Genomic DNA, 15,003 nt, shown 5'->3' with positions numbered 1-15,003 from the left:
TCCAATCTTCCTGTTCTTGAGGTGAGTGCTTGACCATGGTTGATCTAAGCATGAGATCTCTCTTGTTTGTGTGTTTTCTTTGCTGTTTGTGTTGTTTTGTTGCTTGGGTTCGTTGTTTTTGTGATTCCCAGTGATTTCTGAGGTAATTGGGTGAGTTTGAGACGGATTCGAGATGATTGGGAAGGAGAGTTCGATGTTCGGTTTCGCGCAGATCGTGTCTGCAGAGGAGGCATCGATCGACACTAGGAAGCATCGGTCGACACCATTTGGAGTGGCATCGGTCGACACTGTTTAGCATCGGTCGACACCATTGTTTGTAGCATCGATCGACACCGTGAGGCATCGGTCGACACTGGTCTCAGTCGAGACTTGATTCCCTGGTTTGATGTATTGTTGTGTGTTGTTTGTTTTGCTTAAACTTGAGGGTCTCATATGCTTGTGTGTATAACCCAGTAGATGGGAGGACGGCCTCACTAAGTATTTATGATAATACTTACGCATCTCAATTGTTGTTTGTGGTGTGCAGGTATGTGACGTGGAATCATGGCGATGAGGAGGAGGATGAACTAGGGTCTCGTTTGTGTGTTGTTGGTCTTTGTTATATTGTTTAGGATGGAACCTTGGATAGAGATATGTTAGGTTGCTGGATAGGATGGATAGAAGTGTTGTTGTATTGGTTTTGTATTATTGATATGTTTCCGCTGTGCATGTAATTGGATGTTGGTTTATTATTGGTTGGTTACCATGTGTGGGTTGGTTTGTTTATTTAAGTAGTATGGGATACTTAATTATATCTTGTATTTAATTATTAAAAAGAAAAAAAAAAAAAAGGGTCGGGTTGTTTCATAGGGGCAGATGCCCAGTTGTTAGTGACATCGTGGATCAGAGTGTGATGGTGGAGGGTGTCGGCGAGTCGCAGGCATTCCAGGAGGGGTCTGTGAGTGTGGCTGGTGGTGGTGCCGATGGAGCTGGTGTGGGCGGTTTCGCTGCCCAGTTGGCCGGTGGTGCTAGAATTTTCGGTGCGGGGGTCTCAATAGGTGGAGCCCCTGGTGGAGATGTTAACCTAGAGCAGCTCAAGAGAAGCTGCAGGAGGATAAGTTGTATGTTAAGTTGAGCAAGTGCACTTTCTGGCAGAGGAAGATGAGATTTTGGTTCACATTGTTTCGGCGGAGGGAGTCTCTATGGATCCAGAGAAGATTCAGGCTATCAGGTATTGGCCTAGATCGCAGAATGCCACGGAGATAAAGAGTTTCCTTGGGTTGGCGGGTTACTACAAGAAGTTTCTGAGGGGGTTTGCGAGTAAGGCATCCATAATGACTAAGTTGACAGGGAAGGATGTTCCATTTAATTTGTCACGAGAGTGTGAGGAGGGTTTCGCAAGCCCAAAGAGATGTTGACTACTACTCCAGTGTTGGCATTGCCAGAGCACGGTGAGCCTTATGTGGTTTACACAGATGCATCCAGAGTTGGCTTGGGGTGTGTGTTGATGCATCATGGGAAGGTTATCGGCTACGCTTTGCGGTAGTTGCAGAAGCATAAGGACAACTATCTTACTCATGACTTGGAGATGGCTGCTGTGGTTTTCGCCCTGAAGATTTGGAGGTCATATCTTTATGGCGCAAAGGTAAAGGTGTTTACAGATCATAAGAGCTTGAAGTACATATTCACTCAGCCTGAGATGAATTGAGGCATAGGCAGTGTAAAAATCTGGTAATAGACTATGATCTGGAGATACTTTACCACCCTGGTAAAGCTAATTCAGTTGCAGATGCTCTGAGTCAGAAGCGGGCGGTTTCGACTCAGGAGCTGGATATGGAGACTCTAGTTAGAGAAATTAGTGCGTTGATATTGTGTGCTTTTTCTCAGGAGCCGTTGCGATTGGAGGCGGCTGATCGAGTAAATCTTTTGAGAAGAGTGCGGTTGGCTGAGGGGAAGGATATGTGGCTGTTGAATGCCTCTAGAGATGTTGATTCTGAGTATTAGGTTTCTGCCAATAGTACCATTCTTGTGCACGGTCGGATCTGTGTGCCCAAGGATGAGGTGTTGAGGCAGGATATTCTTAGGGAGGCTCATGCTAGCATATTTTCTATTCATACAGGAGCGACCAAGATGTACCATGACCTCAAGCGCTATTATTATTGGGTCGGGATGAAGAAGGATGTAGCTAGTTGGGGAAGTGTGATGTTTGCTAGCTAGTGAAGGCTGAGCATGAGGTTCCGAGTGGCATGTTGCAAACTTTTCCCATTCCAGAGTGGAAGTGAGACATGATCACGATGGACTTCGTGGTAGGATTGTCAGTGTCTTGGCCTTTTGAAGCGATTTGGGTCATAGTGGACCGGTTAGTTGACTAAGTCTGCACATTTTCTGGCCATCAAGAAGACTGATGGAACAACGGTCTTGGCTAAGAAGTATGTGAAGGAGATAGTCAGATTGCGCAGGGTACCGGTGAGTATCGTGTCTGATAGAGATTCCAAATCCACTTCGGTATTTTGGAGGGCGTTTCATGCATAGATGGGAACGAAGGTGCATATGAGTACCTGAGCTAGGTAGAGTTTGCTTATAATAACAGCTACCAGGTNGGCGGGTTACTACAAGAAGTTTCTGAGGGGGTTTGCGAGTAAGGCATCCATAATGACTAAGTTGACAGGGAAGGATGTTCCATTTAATTTGTCACGAGAGTGTGAGGAGGGTTTCGCAAGCCCAAAGAGATGTTGACTACTACTCCAGTGTTGGCATTGCCAGAGCACGGTGAGCCTTATGTGGTTTACACAGATGCATCCAGAGTTGGCTTGGGGTGTGTGTTGATGCATCATGGGAAGGTTATCGGCTACGCTTTGCGGTAGTTGCAGAAGCATAAGGACAACTATCTTACTCATGACTTGGAGATGGCTGCTGTGGTTTTCGCCCTGAAGATTTGGAGGTCATATCTTTATGGCGCAAAGGTAAAGGTGTTTACAGATCATAAGAGCTTGAAGTACATATTCACTCAGCCTGAGATGAATTGAGGCATAGGCAGTGTAAAAATCTGGTAATAGACTATGATCTGGAGATACTTTACCACCCTGGTAAAGCTAATTCAGTTGCAGATGCTCTGAGTCAGAAGCGGGCGGTTTCGACTCAGGAGCTGGATATGGAGACTCTAGTTAGAGAAATTAGTGCGTTGATATTGTGTGCTTTTTCTCAGGAGCCGTTGCGATTGGAGGCGGCTGATCGAGTAAATCTTTTGAGAAGAGTGCGGTTGGCTGAGGGGAAGGATATGTGGCTGTTGAATGCCTCTAGAGATGTTGATTCTGAGTATTAGGTTTCTGCCAATAGTACCATTCTTGTGCACGGTCGGATCTGTGTGCCCAAGGATGAGGTGTTGAGGCAGGATATTCTTAGGGAGGCTCATGCTAGCATATTTTCTATTCATACAGGAGCGACCAAGATGTACCATGACCTCAAGCGCTATTATTATTGGGTCGGGATGAAGAAGGATGTAGCTAGTTGGGGAAGTGTGATGTTTGCTAGCTAGTGAAGGCTGAGCATGAGGTTCCGAGTGGCATGTTGCAAACTTTTCCCATTCCAGAGTGGAAGTGAGACATGATCACGATGGACTTCGTGGTAGGATTGTCAGTGTCTTGGCCTTTTGAAGCGATTTGGGTCATAGTGGACCGGTTAGTTGACTAAGTCTGCACATTTTCTGGCCATCAAGAAGACTGATGGAACAACGGTCTTGGCTAAGAAGTATGTGAAGGAGATAGTCAGATTGCGCAGGGTACCGGTGAGTATCGTGTCTGATAGAGATTCCAAATCCACTTCGGTATTTTGGAGGGCGTTTCATGCATAGATGGGAACGAAGGTGCATATGAGTACCTGAGCTAGGTAGAGTTTGCTTATAATAACAGCTACCAGGTGAGTCAGGAGGACTCCTTATGAGGCGTTGTATGAGAGGCCATGTCGTACACCGTTATGGACTCAGGTGGGGGAGAGAAGCATATATGGTGTGAGTTTTGTTCAGGAGACCTCGAAGAAGATTCGGATTATGGAGCTGAACATGAAGGAGGCTCAAGATCGGTAGACTAGCTATGCTGATAAGAGGAGGAAAGATCTTGAGTTTCAGGTTGGAGAAAGAGTGTACCTCAAGATGGCTATGTTGCAAGGTCTGAACAGGTCATTGTCAAAGACTAAGTTGAGTCTGAAGTACATGGTACGTTCAAAGTGGTCAAGCGGGTGGGACCGGTAGCATATAGGCTGGAGTTGCCTGATGTTATGTGTGTGTTCGAAAAGGTCTTCCATGTGTCAATGTTGCGGAAGTGTCTTCGCGAGTATGATCAATTATTCGCTAAGATTCCCGAGGATCTTTAGCTCAACATGACTTTGGAGGCGAGACCAGTGAGGGTTCTCGAGAGGAGAGTTAAGGAACTTCGGAAGAAGAATATTCTTTTGATGAGAGTCCTATGGGACTGTGATGGTGTTGAGGAGCAGACTTGGGAGTCAGAGGTGAGGATGAAGACAAGGTTCAAGAAGTGGTTCGAGAAGCAGTTCGAGGCTTGAACTTGCATAGTTTTGGTTTTAGTTGTTGTGGTAGGTGTTGGTGCGGTGTAATCTGTGGCTTGAGCGAAATGGAGTATTCATGCCCATCTATTTTTATACTTGGTCGCATAAGGGTGGTTGGTTGTGCGACTAAGTACCAAGATGAGCTGGTGTACGAGATACATGATTCTCTGACGGTTGTGCTAAAAGTGGAAAGTTTCTTAAAGCAGAAAGTTTTCAAAAGTAGAAAATTCTAAAATAGAAAGTTTTATGTGAGTTAGAATTTGTCCATTTTTAGTGGTTGTGGGCCTTGGTGGCGAGTTTATGGCATTTGTGGCGGACTTTAGAGTCAGAGTGTGGCCCTTGGGGTGGTCTTTTGAGACATTATGTGGCCTTTGTGGCGGACTGATTAGCCAATGTGGCATGTTTAGGTGATCCTTCGGGATGTGTGGTCTTCGTGACAATCTTTCGGGATGTATGGTCTTCATCTCGGTCCTTTGGGATGTGTGGTCTTCGTGATGGTTCTTCGGGATGTGAGGTCTTCGTGACGGTCATTGTGATGTTTTATGCGAGCCACGGGAGGGAGACCTTGTGAGGGATAGGACTCAGACGTGTTCATAATTGTCTGCTCTAAGAACAGTTAGTCATGAACAACTCTTTGGAGAGCTTTAGATTCTTAGTACCGTCATATTCTAAGACTTTATGACTTGATAGTATGGCTGGTATATCAACTTTGGATGACGATCCGGGACGCGCTGTATGGTGGCAACCTGAGAGACAAATATTGGATTTCCCTTATATATATTATGGCATGCGGGCCTTTGCTTGATGAGGAGCCGATATTATGGCATGCAGGCTAAGGCCTCATGAGGAGCCAATGAAAACTCAAGGTTGAGACTTATGAGTAAGGAAAAGTTCAAAACTCGGGAGCAAATAATGTCTGAAACGTGAGTTTATCACCTTGAGGTAACCATCATAGATCGGTCGGAGGAGGTGTGGGCCGTGAAAACGGTTGCACGAGAGTCCTCGGCTGATGGTTGTTTGAGATTCGAGGATAAATCTATATTAGTGGGGGGAAATTGTAACGCCCGTGAACCGGAATCCCGGTTTGGAAGATGCATCGATCGACGCAGAGTTGTGTCAGTCAATGCAAGGTTCATGTTTGCGAGACAACTTAAGTTAAATGCTCATCTGGTAGCGTTTTTGGGTTCAGGAAACCCTAAACTCGGGTATAAAAAGGAATACTCGATGAATTTTAGAGTTTTCAGCCTCTATTGCCGTTCCAGAGAGAAAAGAAAGAGAGAATCTGTTCTTGAGTGTTTTTAAAGATTTTGGTGCATGTTATTGAGAGATCTTTCATGTGGAGGGGAGATCTGAGGCTAGTATCATGGTAGAATCTTGCTTTTTCGTGAGTTTAGAATCAGTTTTTCTCATTCTCAAAGGTGAGTGTGTGACCATGGTTGATCTAGCAATTAGATACTTGTTTTGTGTGATTTCGGTTGTTGAACGCTTATGTGTTCTCGTGTAAGTGTTTATCATGAGTTTTGTGGCTTTTAGAGATCGTTTCTGGCTTCACCGAGCCAAGAGGAGACAAAGGAGATTGTTTTTGGTGACGCTTTGTGCAACTGCATCGATTGATGCAAGGAGTGCATCGGTCAACTCAGTTAGGGATTTGACAGCGATGCAACGAGTGCGTTGGTCGATGCATCTAGGGATTTGGAGGAATTGCATCGGTCGACGCAAAGAGTGCATCGGTCGATGCAAGGAGTGCATTGGTCGACACAAGGAGTGTGTCAGTCGACGTAATTGCAAATAGTCGACGCACGTGTTCAGAGGTCTCTGGTTTGCTTTTTTCCTTTGTGTATTGTTTGTGATTGTGTTTCGCTTGTGTGTATAGTTTAGTAGATGGGAGAATCGCCTTACAGAATATTTATGATAATACTGATGCATTTCATTTGTGTTGTGGTGCATGTAAATGAAAAAGTGTGATCGTGGAATCAAGGCGATAAAAAGGATTATGTTTTAGAGGTCCGGTTGTTTGTTATATGTTGCTGTTAGGTTGTTAGAATTGAATGTAGGGGTCTAAAATTGTTGTTTAGGTTGCTGGTTCATTGTTCTGTGACTTGTCTTATATTATTGACATTGTTGGATAGATGTTATTGTTTAATTCGTTATTGGTTATTTAATTCATTGGTTAAAAAGTTGATTATTTCTGCTAATTGGTTTGAATGTGGTTAGGCTATTAGTAAGTATGAGATCACTAGAAAATTATTATATTAAAAATAAAAAAAGAGTCTGATTTTTCAAATATAAATATACATTTATTTTATTTTTTTCTGTCAACTAAACAATAACTAAAAAAGAATTTCATGATTGGTGGCCCAAATTGGAATATAAGAATTTAAAAAAAATTATATTTTTATTTAAAAAAATATATTTTGCAGTTTATGTTACTATGCAATTATTTAATATTATCAATTTTGTTATAGTGTATTTCTTTTTTTTATAAAGATTCATGAAGAGAAGTTCTCCCGTATAGTATTATTACTTGACAATTAAAGGATTCAAAATATTATATAAATAATTAGAATGAGTAGTTTATTTAAAATTTTATTTTTATTAATCATCTCAAGAATAAGTTTGAAAACAATTGCCATTTTTTTAATGACTGCACTCAAAATTCTTCCTAATTGAAGGATACATGATAAATAAAATATTGTTGTTGATGAGGATAACCCACGTTAGACTACGTGGTCTACGCTACACAAGTGCAGATTATCACTAAACACATTACCTATTTAAATCGATGTCAACCATACAGTTAGTCAGTTAGCTTAATTATAAGTTACATGATAAAAATGATTGAGTGTACTATATATGTAACCATTTGTTACAAATTTTAAAAATAATATAAAAAGATTTCACATTTATATATGGAAAAATAAGTACTTTTATTTCTGTATACTCAAAAAAAAAAACTTTTGTTAGTTGACGAAAACACCATAGATTTATCAAAAAAAAGATCTCAACCCTTTCTCTCCCGTGAGTTCGTCCTAGCCGTCGCCCAAAAAACAAAATCTCCGTTTGCCCTCTCCGGTGACCGGTGCTCTTCGCCGTAGCTGTGAGAGGGCCCCCGCTGCTCTGTAGTTCGTTTGTTCTCTTGTTTTTGCTTCTGTTTGAGTCGACTCGGCTAGATCTGGTGGATCGATGGTGTGGTTTGTTAGCTCAGCGAAGGAGATGGTCTTCACTGTGAGGCTTGCTCGACGGCCTTTGAGCGTTGTTCGTCCTCTCCCGCCAGTTTCAGGAGAAGCCTCTCTTGCCTTTGTCAGATCCGGTGTTGTCCTGGTCTTTTAGGTGATGCTTCTCGTTTATGTGGCTTGGATTTTTGTTGTCTCATGTTTTGAGTAAGCTGGTTGTCCCGTCTTTCTTCTGTACCGTTTTAGCTAGGGTAGGTGTTTAGTGTCGTTTGCAGTCTTGTTGAACCTTCGTTTGGGGAACTTTGTTGGAGGATTCATGGTTTGATTTGTGATTGTGTTGAGGAAGCGTTTAGAGCAGTCATCTCTGGGTAGGTTTCTGATTACAAGTAAAGTTAATGATGCCGGATCTTAGATCAACGGTTGGTTTGAAGAATAATTGCCATTGGGGTTTGCTTGTTCCTGTCTCAGTTCTTGTTACTGGTCCTGTGCCTATTTTCATTTCTAAGCCGCAGATTTGGAGTGGTTTGTCAGCTTAAGCCATTGCCTTTTCTCCCAATCCTTGTCTCCTTGTTTTAGCCTGTGGTTCCCTTTAGGCTCGACTCCTTTCTTAGCAGAAGTTTCGTGCTTATTGTTTGGTTGGTAGTCTTCAAATCTTACAGAGATTTCCTATCCTTGGTGTTCATGGTGTGTGTTAACTTAGTGAAGTTTTGCCTTGCTCCTTGTCCCTGCGTTCATGATCTGTTTAGATATGATTGCTTTTTGGTAGGACTCTAGTTAGACGTAAGGAGACGCATCAGTCGTCCTCGTCGCATCTGGGAGTGTGTGTGAGTCTCTATGTACTTCTATGAGTGCTCTTTGCTTGCCGGGTTATGTTGTCCTTGGTTCTCGAGAGATTGACTCTCAATGTGATAGGAGGAGGTAGCTGTTATCTACGGTTGGCCGAGGACATCCGTGATAAATCACATGCGAAGATGTTTCAGAAGAAAAGGAATCTCAGTTTCGTTTGGTTCTACCATTTTTAAGGTGTTTGCCTAGTTATTTCTGCTATAGGGTAAGGAGTTGTCCTCCTTCGTTTTGGTTTGATTTTATCTGTTTGTATTTCTTGTTCAGTTTACTTTGTCTCCCTTTGTTAGAACTTTAGTTTCCAGGGAATTTTTTTTTTCCTCTAGCGTTTTTTTCTGGAAACTTCTAATTGTCTGCCTGTTTAAGTTTCCCTTGTTTAGGCTAAGTTTTTCTCGTTTGGGAGTTTGTAATCTTTTCTTGGTTGTTGAACCAAGTTTTAAGTTTTAATAAAATTCAAGTTGACAAAGAAAAAAAAGTTGACGAAAACACATTTTTGATAAACAGTTACTACTCATGGCCCATGATTTTGCGGATTTTGCGGTTTGACGGGAAAATACAATTTTGCTGTTTTGGCGGGAAAACGTAATTTTGCGGTTTTGGCAGAAAAACGAGTTTTCGTGTTTTGTGATTTTGGTAGGAAAATGTGATTTTGCGGGTTTAGTGTAGGTGATTAGACTTGACAAAAAAAAGTATAGGTGATTAGAAAGAAAAAAAAACCCAATGGGTACCCATAACTGATAGGGTAAACCCGTGTAAGACTTTATAGTTTTGGGCACCTGCCCATTTTTAACCCATTTAATTTCTTAGAGCAAAAACAGGTCCCAAAACCCAGTTTTAAGCATGGGTTTCGGGTATCCACTGGGTTTTTACCCACTTTTAACATCCCTACTCATGGGTCATGGACACTGTTAAATCTTTATATTCTCAACGATAAAATATGTCTATATAGTATATAGTCAATGTTACTTGTACTAATGAACTCGAAATAAATTTTCACACCTATAATTTTTTGTAATATTTATTTCCACTGACATGGAAGACATGACTTTTTTTTCTGCAACTGAATCTAGATGCTTACTGTTTTATTTTATTATTTGAAATGTAAAAGCCATGCTGGCATTTACATGTCTTATCGTCAATTTATTTTTTCTTTCCACTCAATAATAGTCGATCAAAATAAGTTGGTAAGAATATGACTATCATTTATTATCAGCTATGTGTAGTGATTGAGGGCTTTATGTAGTCAAGCTAAAGCAATTATTATAGAGAGAACACTAAGGGTGTTCTAAACCTAAAAAAAAATAGAAAAATAATGAATAACGGGTTTAAAACACTTTTTTAGTTTTTGATGTAGAATTGATCTTGGCTCAGTTCTACGCTGACATGACAAGCTGTGAATGGATACAATTTTTTGCAAACAATTTTTCACAAATTAAAAGAGGATTTGATTGAGAATAAATGGAATAAATTTGGACATTAAACTATGTATTAATTAAATAAAATGTTTGTGTGCTTTAATTAAGTAATATGTTTATTTGTTTTTTTTTTATCTTTAATTTTTTTTTGTTTCATAAAAATTTGGTATTGTATTTTGAATTTTAGTAAAAGTTTTATAAGTTTGTAATTTAAATGTTATTTTTAAAGTTTTTATAAATGTAATATGTTTAAGATTATTATATTATTAAATCTTATGATCTTAAACATGTTCTCTTAATAACAAACTTCTTAACAAAAGATCTAAACTAATGATCTTACATTATTTTCATAATATTTTTACTCTAAAAACACCCAAAAGTGTTCCCCTTATAATAATGTCCTAAAAGCGGTTGCTGTTAACCTTGTTAGTCTAGTAAGTTTAGAAGTGTTTGTAACTTTTTATTTTTATTTTTTTATAAATTATATTTATATTTATATTAATTGTAACTTTGTAACTTTGTATTGTGCTATTAGTTCATCATGTAATTGCATTGCATCAAGTACTTCCAGTTGACAAAAAGGAATATGACTATAATATATTATCAGCTATCAAATGGATGTCGAATATACAGCTAAAATAGCTTGTACTCGAATTAAGGATATAATTATCAAAAATATACGTGGGTACTTTAATTAGCTTGTCTTTTGTTTGGGGTTCAAATAGCTCTTTTTGCCAAGCTATATAATGACAAAGGGTACTTTAATAAGCTCTAACGACTTATTGGTCTTTATTTTTAGTACTTTCAATTAGGTCTTTAATTATTAATTTATTATTCTAATAAAAAGTCGCACAAGTTAATGGCTAATAATCTGATTATATAGGAGCAACCAGACACCTCGTTTGCAAATGAAATGCTCCAGTAATCACCAATCAGTAAATACAGTAACATGCTTTTTAATAGTGATTATGATTTTGCTAATATTAATTATTAACTGAAGATTTAAAAATAAACATTTGATCATTTTGTTAATATCATTTTTATATTTTTATATTATTTTTATTAGGCCAGCTTTCTCAGCGTACCTAGACGACATCAAGGTAGACAGGACAGAATTCTCGACTTTCTCCCTATCTTTTATTTCTAGAAACGCAAATGTAAGTGCGGACTCTCTGGCACGCCAAGCGCGTACCTCTCCGCATCATGTTTTGTATGTAAATAATTTTCCACCAAATTGGCTCGTTTGAGCTAATCTTTTGTTGACAANAAAAAAAAAAAAAAAAAAAAAAAAAATTAGATAATAATTTTATAAAATTGCCAAAAAAGCTTGGATACATAAATGAGTGACTATCTAAAATCATTATCTAATTCCAAACTAACTAAAATGTGCCACAACAACTATGAAGAAAAAGAAAAAACAATGAGTGACTTTTTTAGTTTCAAGTTTCAGGGAAGACGTGGGGAGTGCAATAAAGAAAGACCAATGAGAGGGAAAACAACGACCTGTGAATTCTAAAGTATTTTTTAGTTAGCTGTAATAAAATACAATGATCGAGACATGTAATGTGTAAATGTCAGCATAGCTCTTACATGTGCAATAGCATTATTAGCATAGAAATAAAAATATCTAGCTAACTATGTCTACGCATGTCTTCCATCTCACACGTGATACAGTAATACAGTATCACCTGTATGAGTTCATATATTTAATATCATAGTGTTCTTAACTATGGTTAAGAGGGATCTTCGTATATAAAATTTCAAGTGTGAACCAATAATTTATAGATAGCGTTGAGTCAATAACTATATAGATTAAAGACAAATTCTATCGTAGAGAAATATTTCAGTAGGGTCCATAATAATAACTATACATATATGATTGAACATTTCCAAAAAGAGAGTAACTCGATAGTTCGTATTTGGGTCAATGGAAACAAAATATAAAGTTTAGATTAGCTGTATTAATGACGTCGTGTTAAATAATTCATGTTTGCTGAATAATCTACCCCTTTTTTAATAAAAGAGAAGTACACAACATAATTTTTGTAGACTTTATATTTTTAATAAATGATTACAAATGGTTATAAATAGGTTATAGATAGGTTATAGATTAATCTTTATATTAATATTAATTGGTTACACTAAATATTAGGGATATTCCAAATTGATAATTGATATATTAATGGTAACAAATAAAATCATAGATATTCCAAACTGTATTTTCGGATGATTTTAGTCCTATATCACGTTGTTTCCAAAGATCTTTAAACACAATATTACAAATTTATTTTCTACAGATTTTATCGATAGACTACAACGTTAACCAAAGATAGATTATAAAATTGATAGATTGATTGGTTACAAGTTAAATAGTGGGTTACAAGATAGATTATGAAATAAAATTTAACCAGTGTTATAACATGGGTACTTATCTAGAATCATTAATAATGTAAAACTTACAAAATATATGTCTTTTTTTAAGCTTTCATATTTAGCATATTGTTTTATTATATGGTTTTATTGCATAATATATTATCCAAAAAAACTTTTAAAAAAAATTACATAAATTATATTTTATATAAAAATTACAATAAAATGAATTTTAATCCGTGCTAGTCTAGTACTACTTGAATAGCCAAGACAACGTAGTGCATCCCGTGTCAACTAATAATGTTGGTAAAACAACATCAGCACTATTTTTATTGTATTAGTAATGAAGATTATTAGAAAAGGATGTTTAAGTGAAACAAAAAAAAAGGTGCATTTCCTATTAGATTTTCACCAGAATTGTTTTTGGAGAATTAGTATAAGATATCAACGGATATATATAGATATCTTATACTACTAGATATATATATATATATATATATATAATCATTAAAAATAAAAATTTTGCATTAAAAATGTAAAACAACACTTCAAATGAAACAAATGATTTTTTTTTTAAAACACCACTAAATATCAAGCGGATCAAGTATCAGATAATGAGAAATAAAATATGTATAGTGACTAAAACTAGAAAGTAAATCCTTTTCATCATATAAACGTATGAAAGAATGGCTTGACAAAAAAAAAAAACGTATGAAAGAATGAAAATGTTAGACTTGTGAAAAAATGAAATTATTAAATTTATTACCCACATAAAATGCAGTTTAGCTAAAATATATTTTTGTTGCACAAACAAATAAATAAATAAAATATCTGTTGAAAAACTATTGTTACCAGGAAAAAAAAAAAAAAAAAAAACCACACAAACTTATAAAACTGTAGAACTTTTTTTTTTCTTCTTGTCTCATTCATAATTTGCCTATTTGGCAATTGACTGAAGTTGTAAAGGGGAGAAGACCCTCCAGAGGCAGAGTCGCTTCTTCTCCGGAGAAACAGGTACGAATCGCTTCCTCCTTCTCTAAGAACAAAAAAAAAAAAAAAAGGTTCGACCTTTCTAATCAAATCAATTGTGGAAAAAGGCAAAACCTTTTCTGGATAAATGATTCGTACCTTCTGATCCAAGTACCTCTAGGTTGATGACTTATCTGTTTTTCTCCAGAATCCTTCATTTTTTTTCGTTTTGATAGCTTAACTTAGGAGAAGTAGGAGTTTGGGTCTATCTTACTATATGTATAGAGTTGTTGTGTGATGAATTAATTTATTCATGGGTTGTAACATTTTTGGTTGTTAATCTTGTTTCTGGTCGCTTTTCAAGATTTTTGCAGATTGTGTTTGTCATGGCCTCGGGGAACACCGCGCCGGGCACGGAGACGGGACAAAATGCAGAGGAGGTCGAGAAGAAGGCAGGAGATGATTCAGGAGTATCATCAACACAGGAGGTGGGGAAGAAACCAGGAGATGAACCAGAAACATCAATCGGGAAGATTCTTAAAATCGTGACTAAATTGGACAATCGTTTTCCACAACAGCCAGAACAACAAAGGATGTCAAGGTCGGAAACTGCCCCTGCCAGAACTAATCCTAGTGGTAGTAACCAGCAGCCAACCACGGGTGGTTTGGAAAAACAACAAAGTGACACAACTGGTTTTGCGAGCGTGAGACAAACCGAGCATGCGATTCCTAAGCTGAAACGTAATCTCCGTCTTCTTGAAGAGGACGTGTCAAAGCTACAAGACCTTAACATAGAGGTTGCAGAAGAGGTGAGGAGACAAATCCGTCCACTTGAGAACCTGCTCAACCAAGTGGAAGTGGGTTCAACGAATAAGCCGTTGACCGAAGGAAACAAGAACGATCTGGAGAAGGTCAACAAGAAGATCTTTAACTTGATGTGTCAAGTACCTTTGTTGCCCAACAAGCCTAAAAACAAGAGAGGGTTTGATGATGACGATGGCAATGGGGATAATCACGGGAAACCCATTGTTTGCTTGCCAGGGATCCATGCCAATGAAGAAGAGCTCAAAAGACTTGCCGTTTTTAGAGATGTACAAACCAAATTCGAACAACTTGATGGTGATAAGAAGATCTACCTGCTGACCTTTGCTGTGTTCCCCGAGAATCAAGAGGTGAATCGAACCATGCTCATGTACTGGTGGATCGGGGAAGGCATCCTGGATTATAGAGTCACACCACCTAAAAAGGGTATGGTTCTGGCTGATGAAGACAAACCCGAAAATGTCGTCAAGAAGGTTCTCAAGGAATTTGCGGACATGAAGTTGATTGAACCTGTTAAAAACAAGCGAAAAGTGGAGCCAAGCAGCTATAAGATGACCCCTTTTGTGCATGCTTCATTGGTTCGAATCTCAATGGAGATGAAACTTTTTAATATTTATCAAAAAGGGAAGAAGCCAACCATGCAAAAATCAGAACTGAACAAGGTCTGCCTTGTGGAAGCTTCGTCAAGTCAACCAGAAGCAAAAGCTAACAAAATGTTATACGCAAATCAGATTGAAACCGTCTTCAACGTTTCTGAGCGGTTCCCGGATTTCACATTCAAGTGGTTCTCCAAGGATCAAACATCAGGAAAAAGGAAGCTGAATCGTCTATCACCAACTACGTATAAGGAGCTCAAGGTTTTTTATCTAGGA

The 15,003-nt window shown here is 38.2% G+C and overlaps 2 protein-coding genes across 3 annotated transcripts in view; both read left to right on the top strand.

The window, feature by feature from the left end:
* LOC109131261 lies at positions 2,886-3,514 on the top strand. Its single transcript, XM_019241964.1, has 3 exons — positions 2,886-2,942; positions 3,017-3,214; positions 3,302-3,514. Exons 1-3 carry the CDS (start codon positions 2,886-2,888, stop codon positions 3,512-3,514), a joined length of 468 nt encoding a protein of 155 aa, XP_019097509.1.
* LOC104771781 (disease resistance RPP13-like protein 4) overlaps positions 13,260-15,003 on the top strand; it is a 3,348-nt gene continuing 1,604 nt past the window's right edge. The window contains exons 1-2 of one of the 2 annotated variants that reach the window (XM_010496355.1): positions 13,260-13,354; positions 13,674-14,988. In XM_010496355.1, the coding sequence (XP_010494657.1) occupies positions 13,696-14,988 (1,293 nt within the window). In that variant the 5' untranslated portion in view covers positions 13,260-13,354; positions 13,674-13,695. Of the gene's footprint in view, positions 13,355-13,374; positions 13,491-13,673; positions 14,989-15,003 lie in introns of those variants that run through there. The other variant, XM_010496356.1, reaches the window with a different exon arrangement.

This window comes from Camelina sativa, chromosome 20 (genome assembly GCF_000633955.1).
Source record: "Camelina sativa cultivar DH55 chromosome 20, Cs, whole genome shotgun sequence".
Lineage (NCBI taxonomy): Eukaryota > Viridiplantae > Streptophyta > Magnoliopsida > Brassicales > Brassicaceae > Camelina > Camelina sativa.
Note: the sequence above shows the minus strand (reverse complement) of the source record. Positions and strands in the feature narration are given on the sequence as shown.

Bases quoted from the DNA above. Each gene is read 5' to 3' on its own strand.
- LOC109131261 (XM_019241964.1), top strand. From the start codon at position 2,886: ATGGCTGCTGTGGTTTTCGCCCTGAAGATTTGGAGGTCATATCTTTAT. The intron at 2,943-3,016 runs GTAAAGGTGTTT...AGGCATAGGCAG, and splicing joins CATATCTTTATGGCGCAAAG to TGTAAAAATCTGGTAATAGA. The intron at 3,215-3,301 runs GTAAATCTTTTG...TCTGAGTATTAG, and splicing joins GATTGGAGGCGGCTGATCGA to GTTTCTGCCAATAGTACCAT.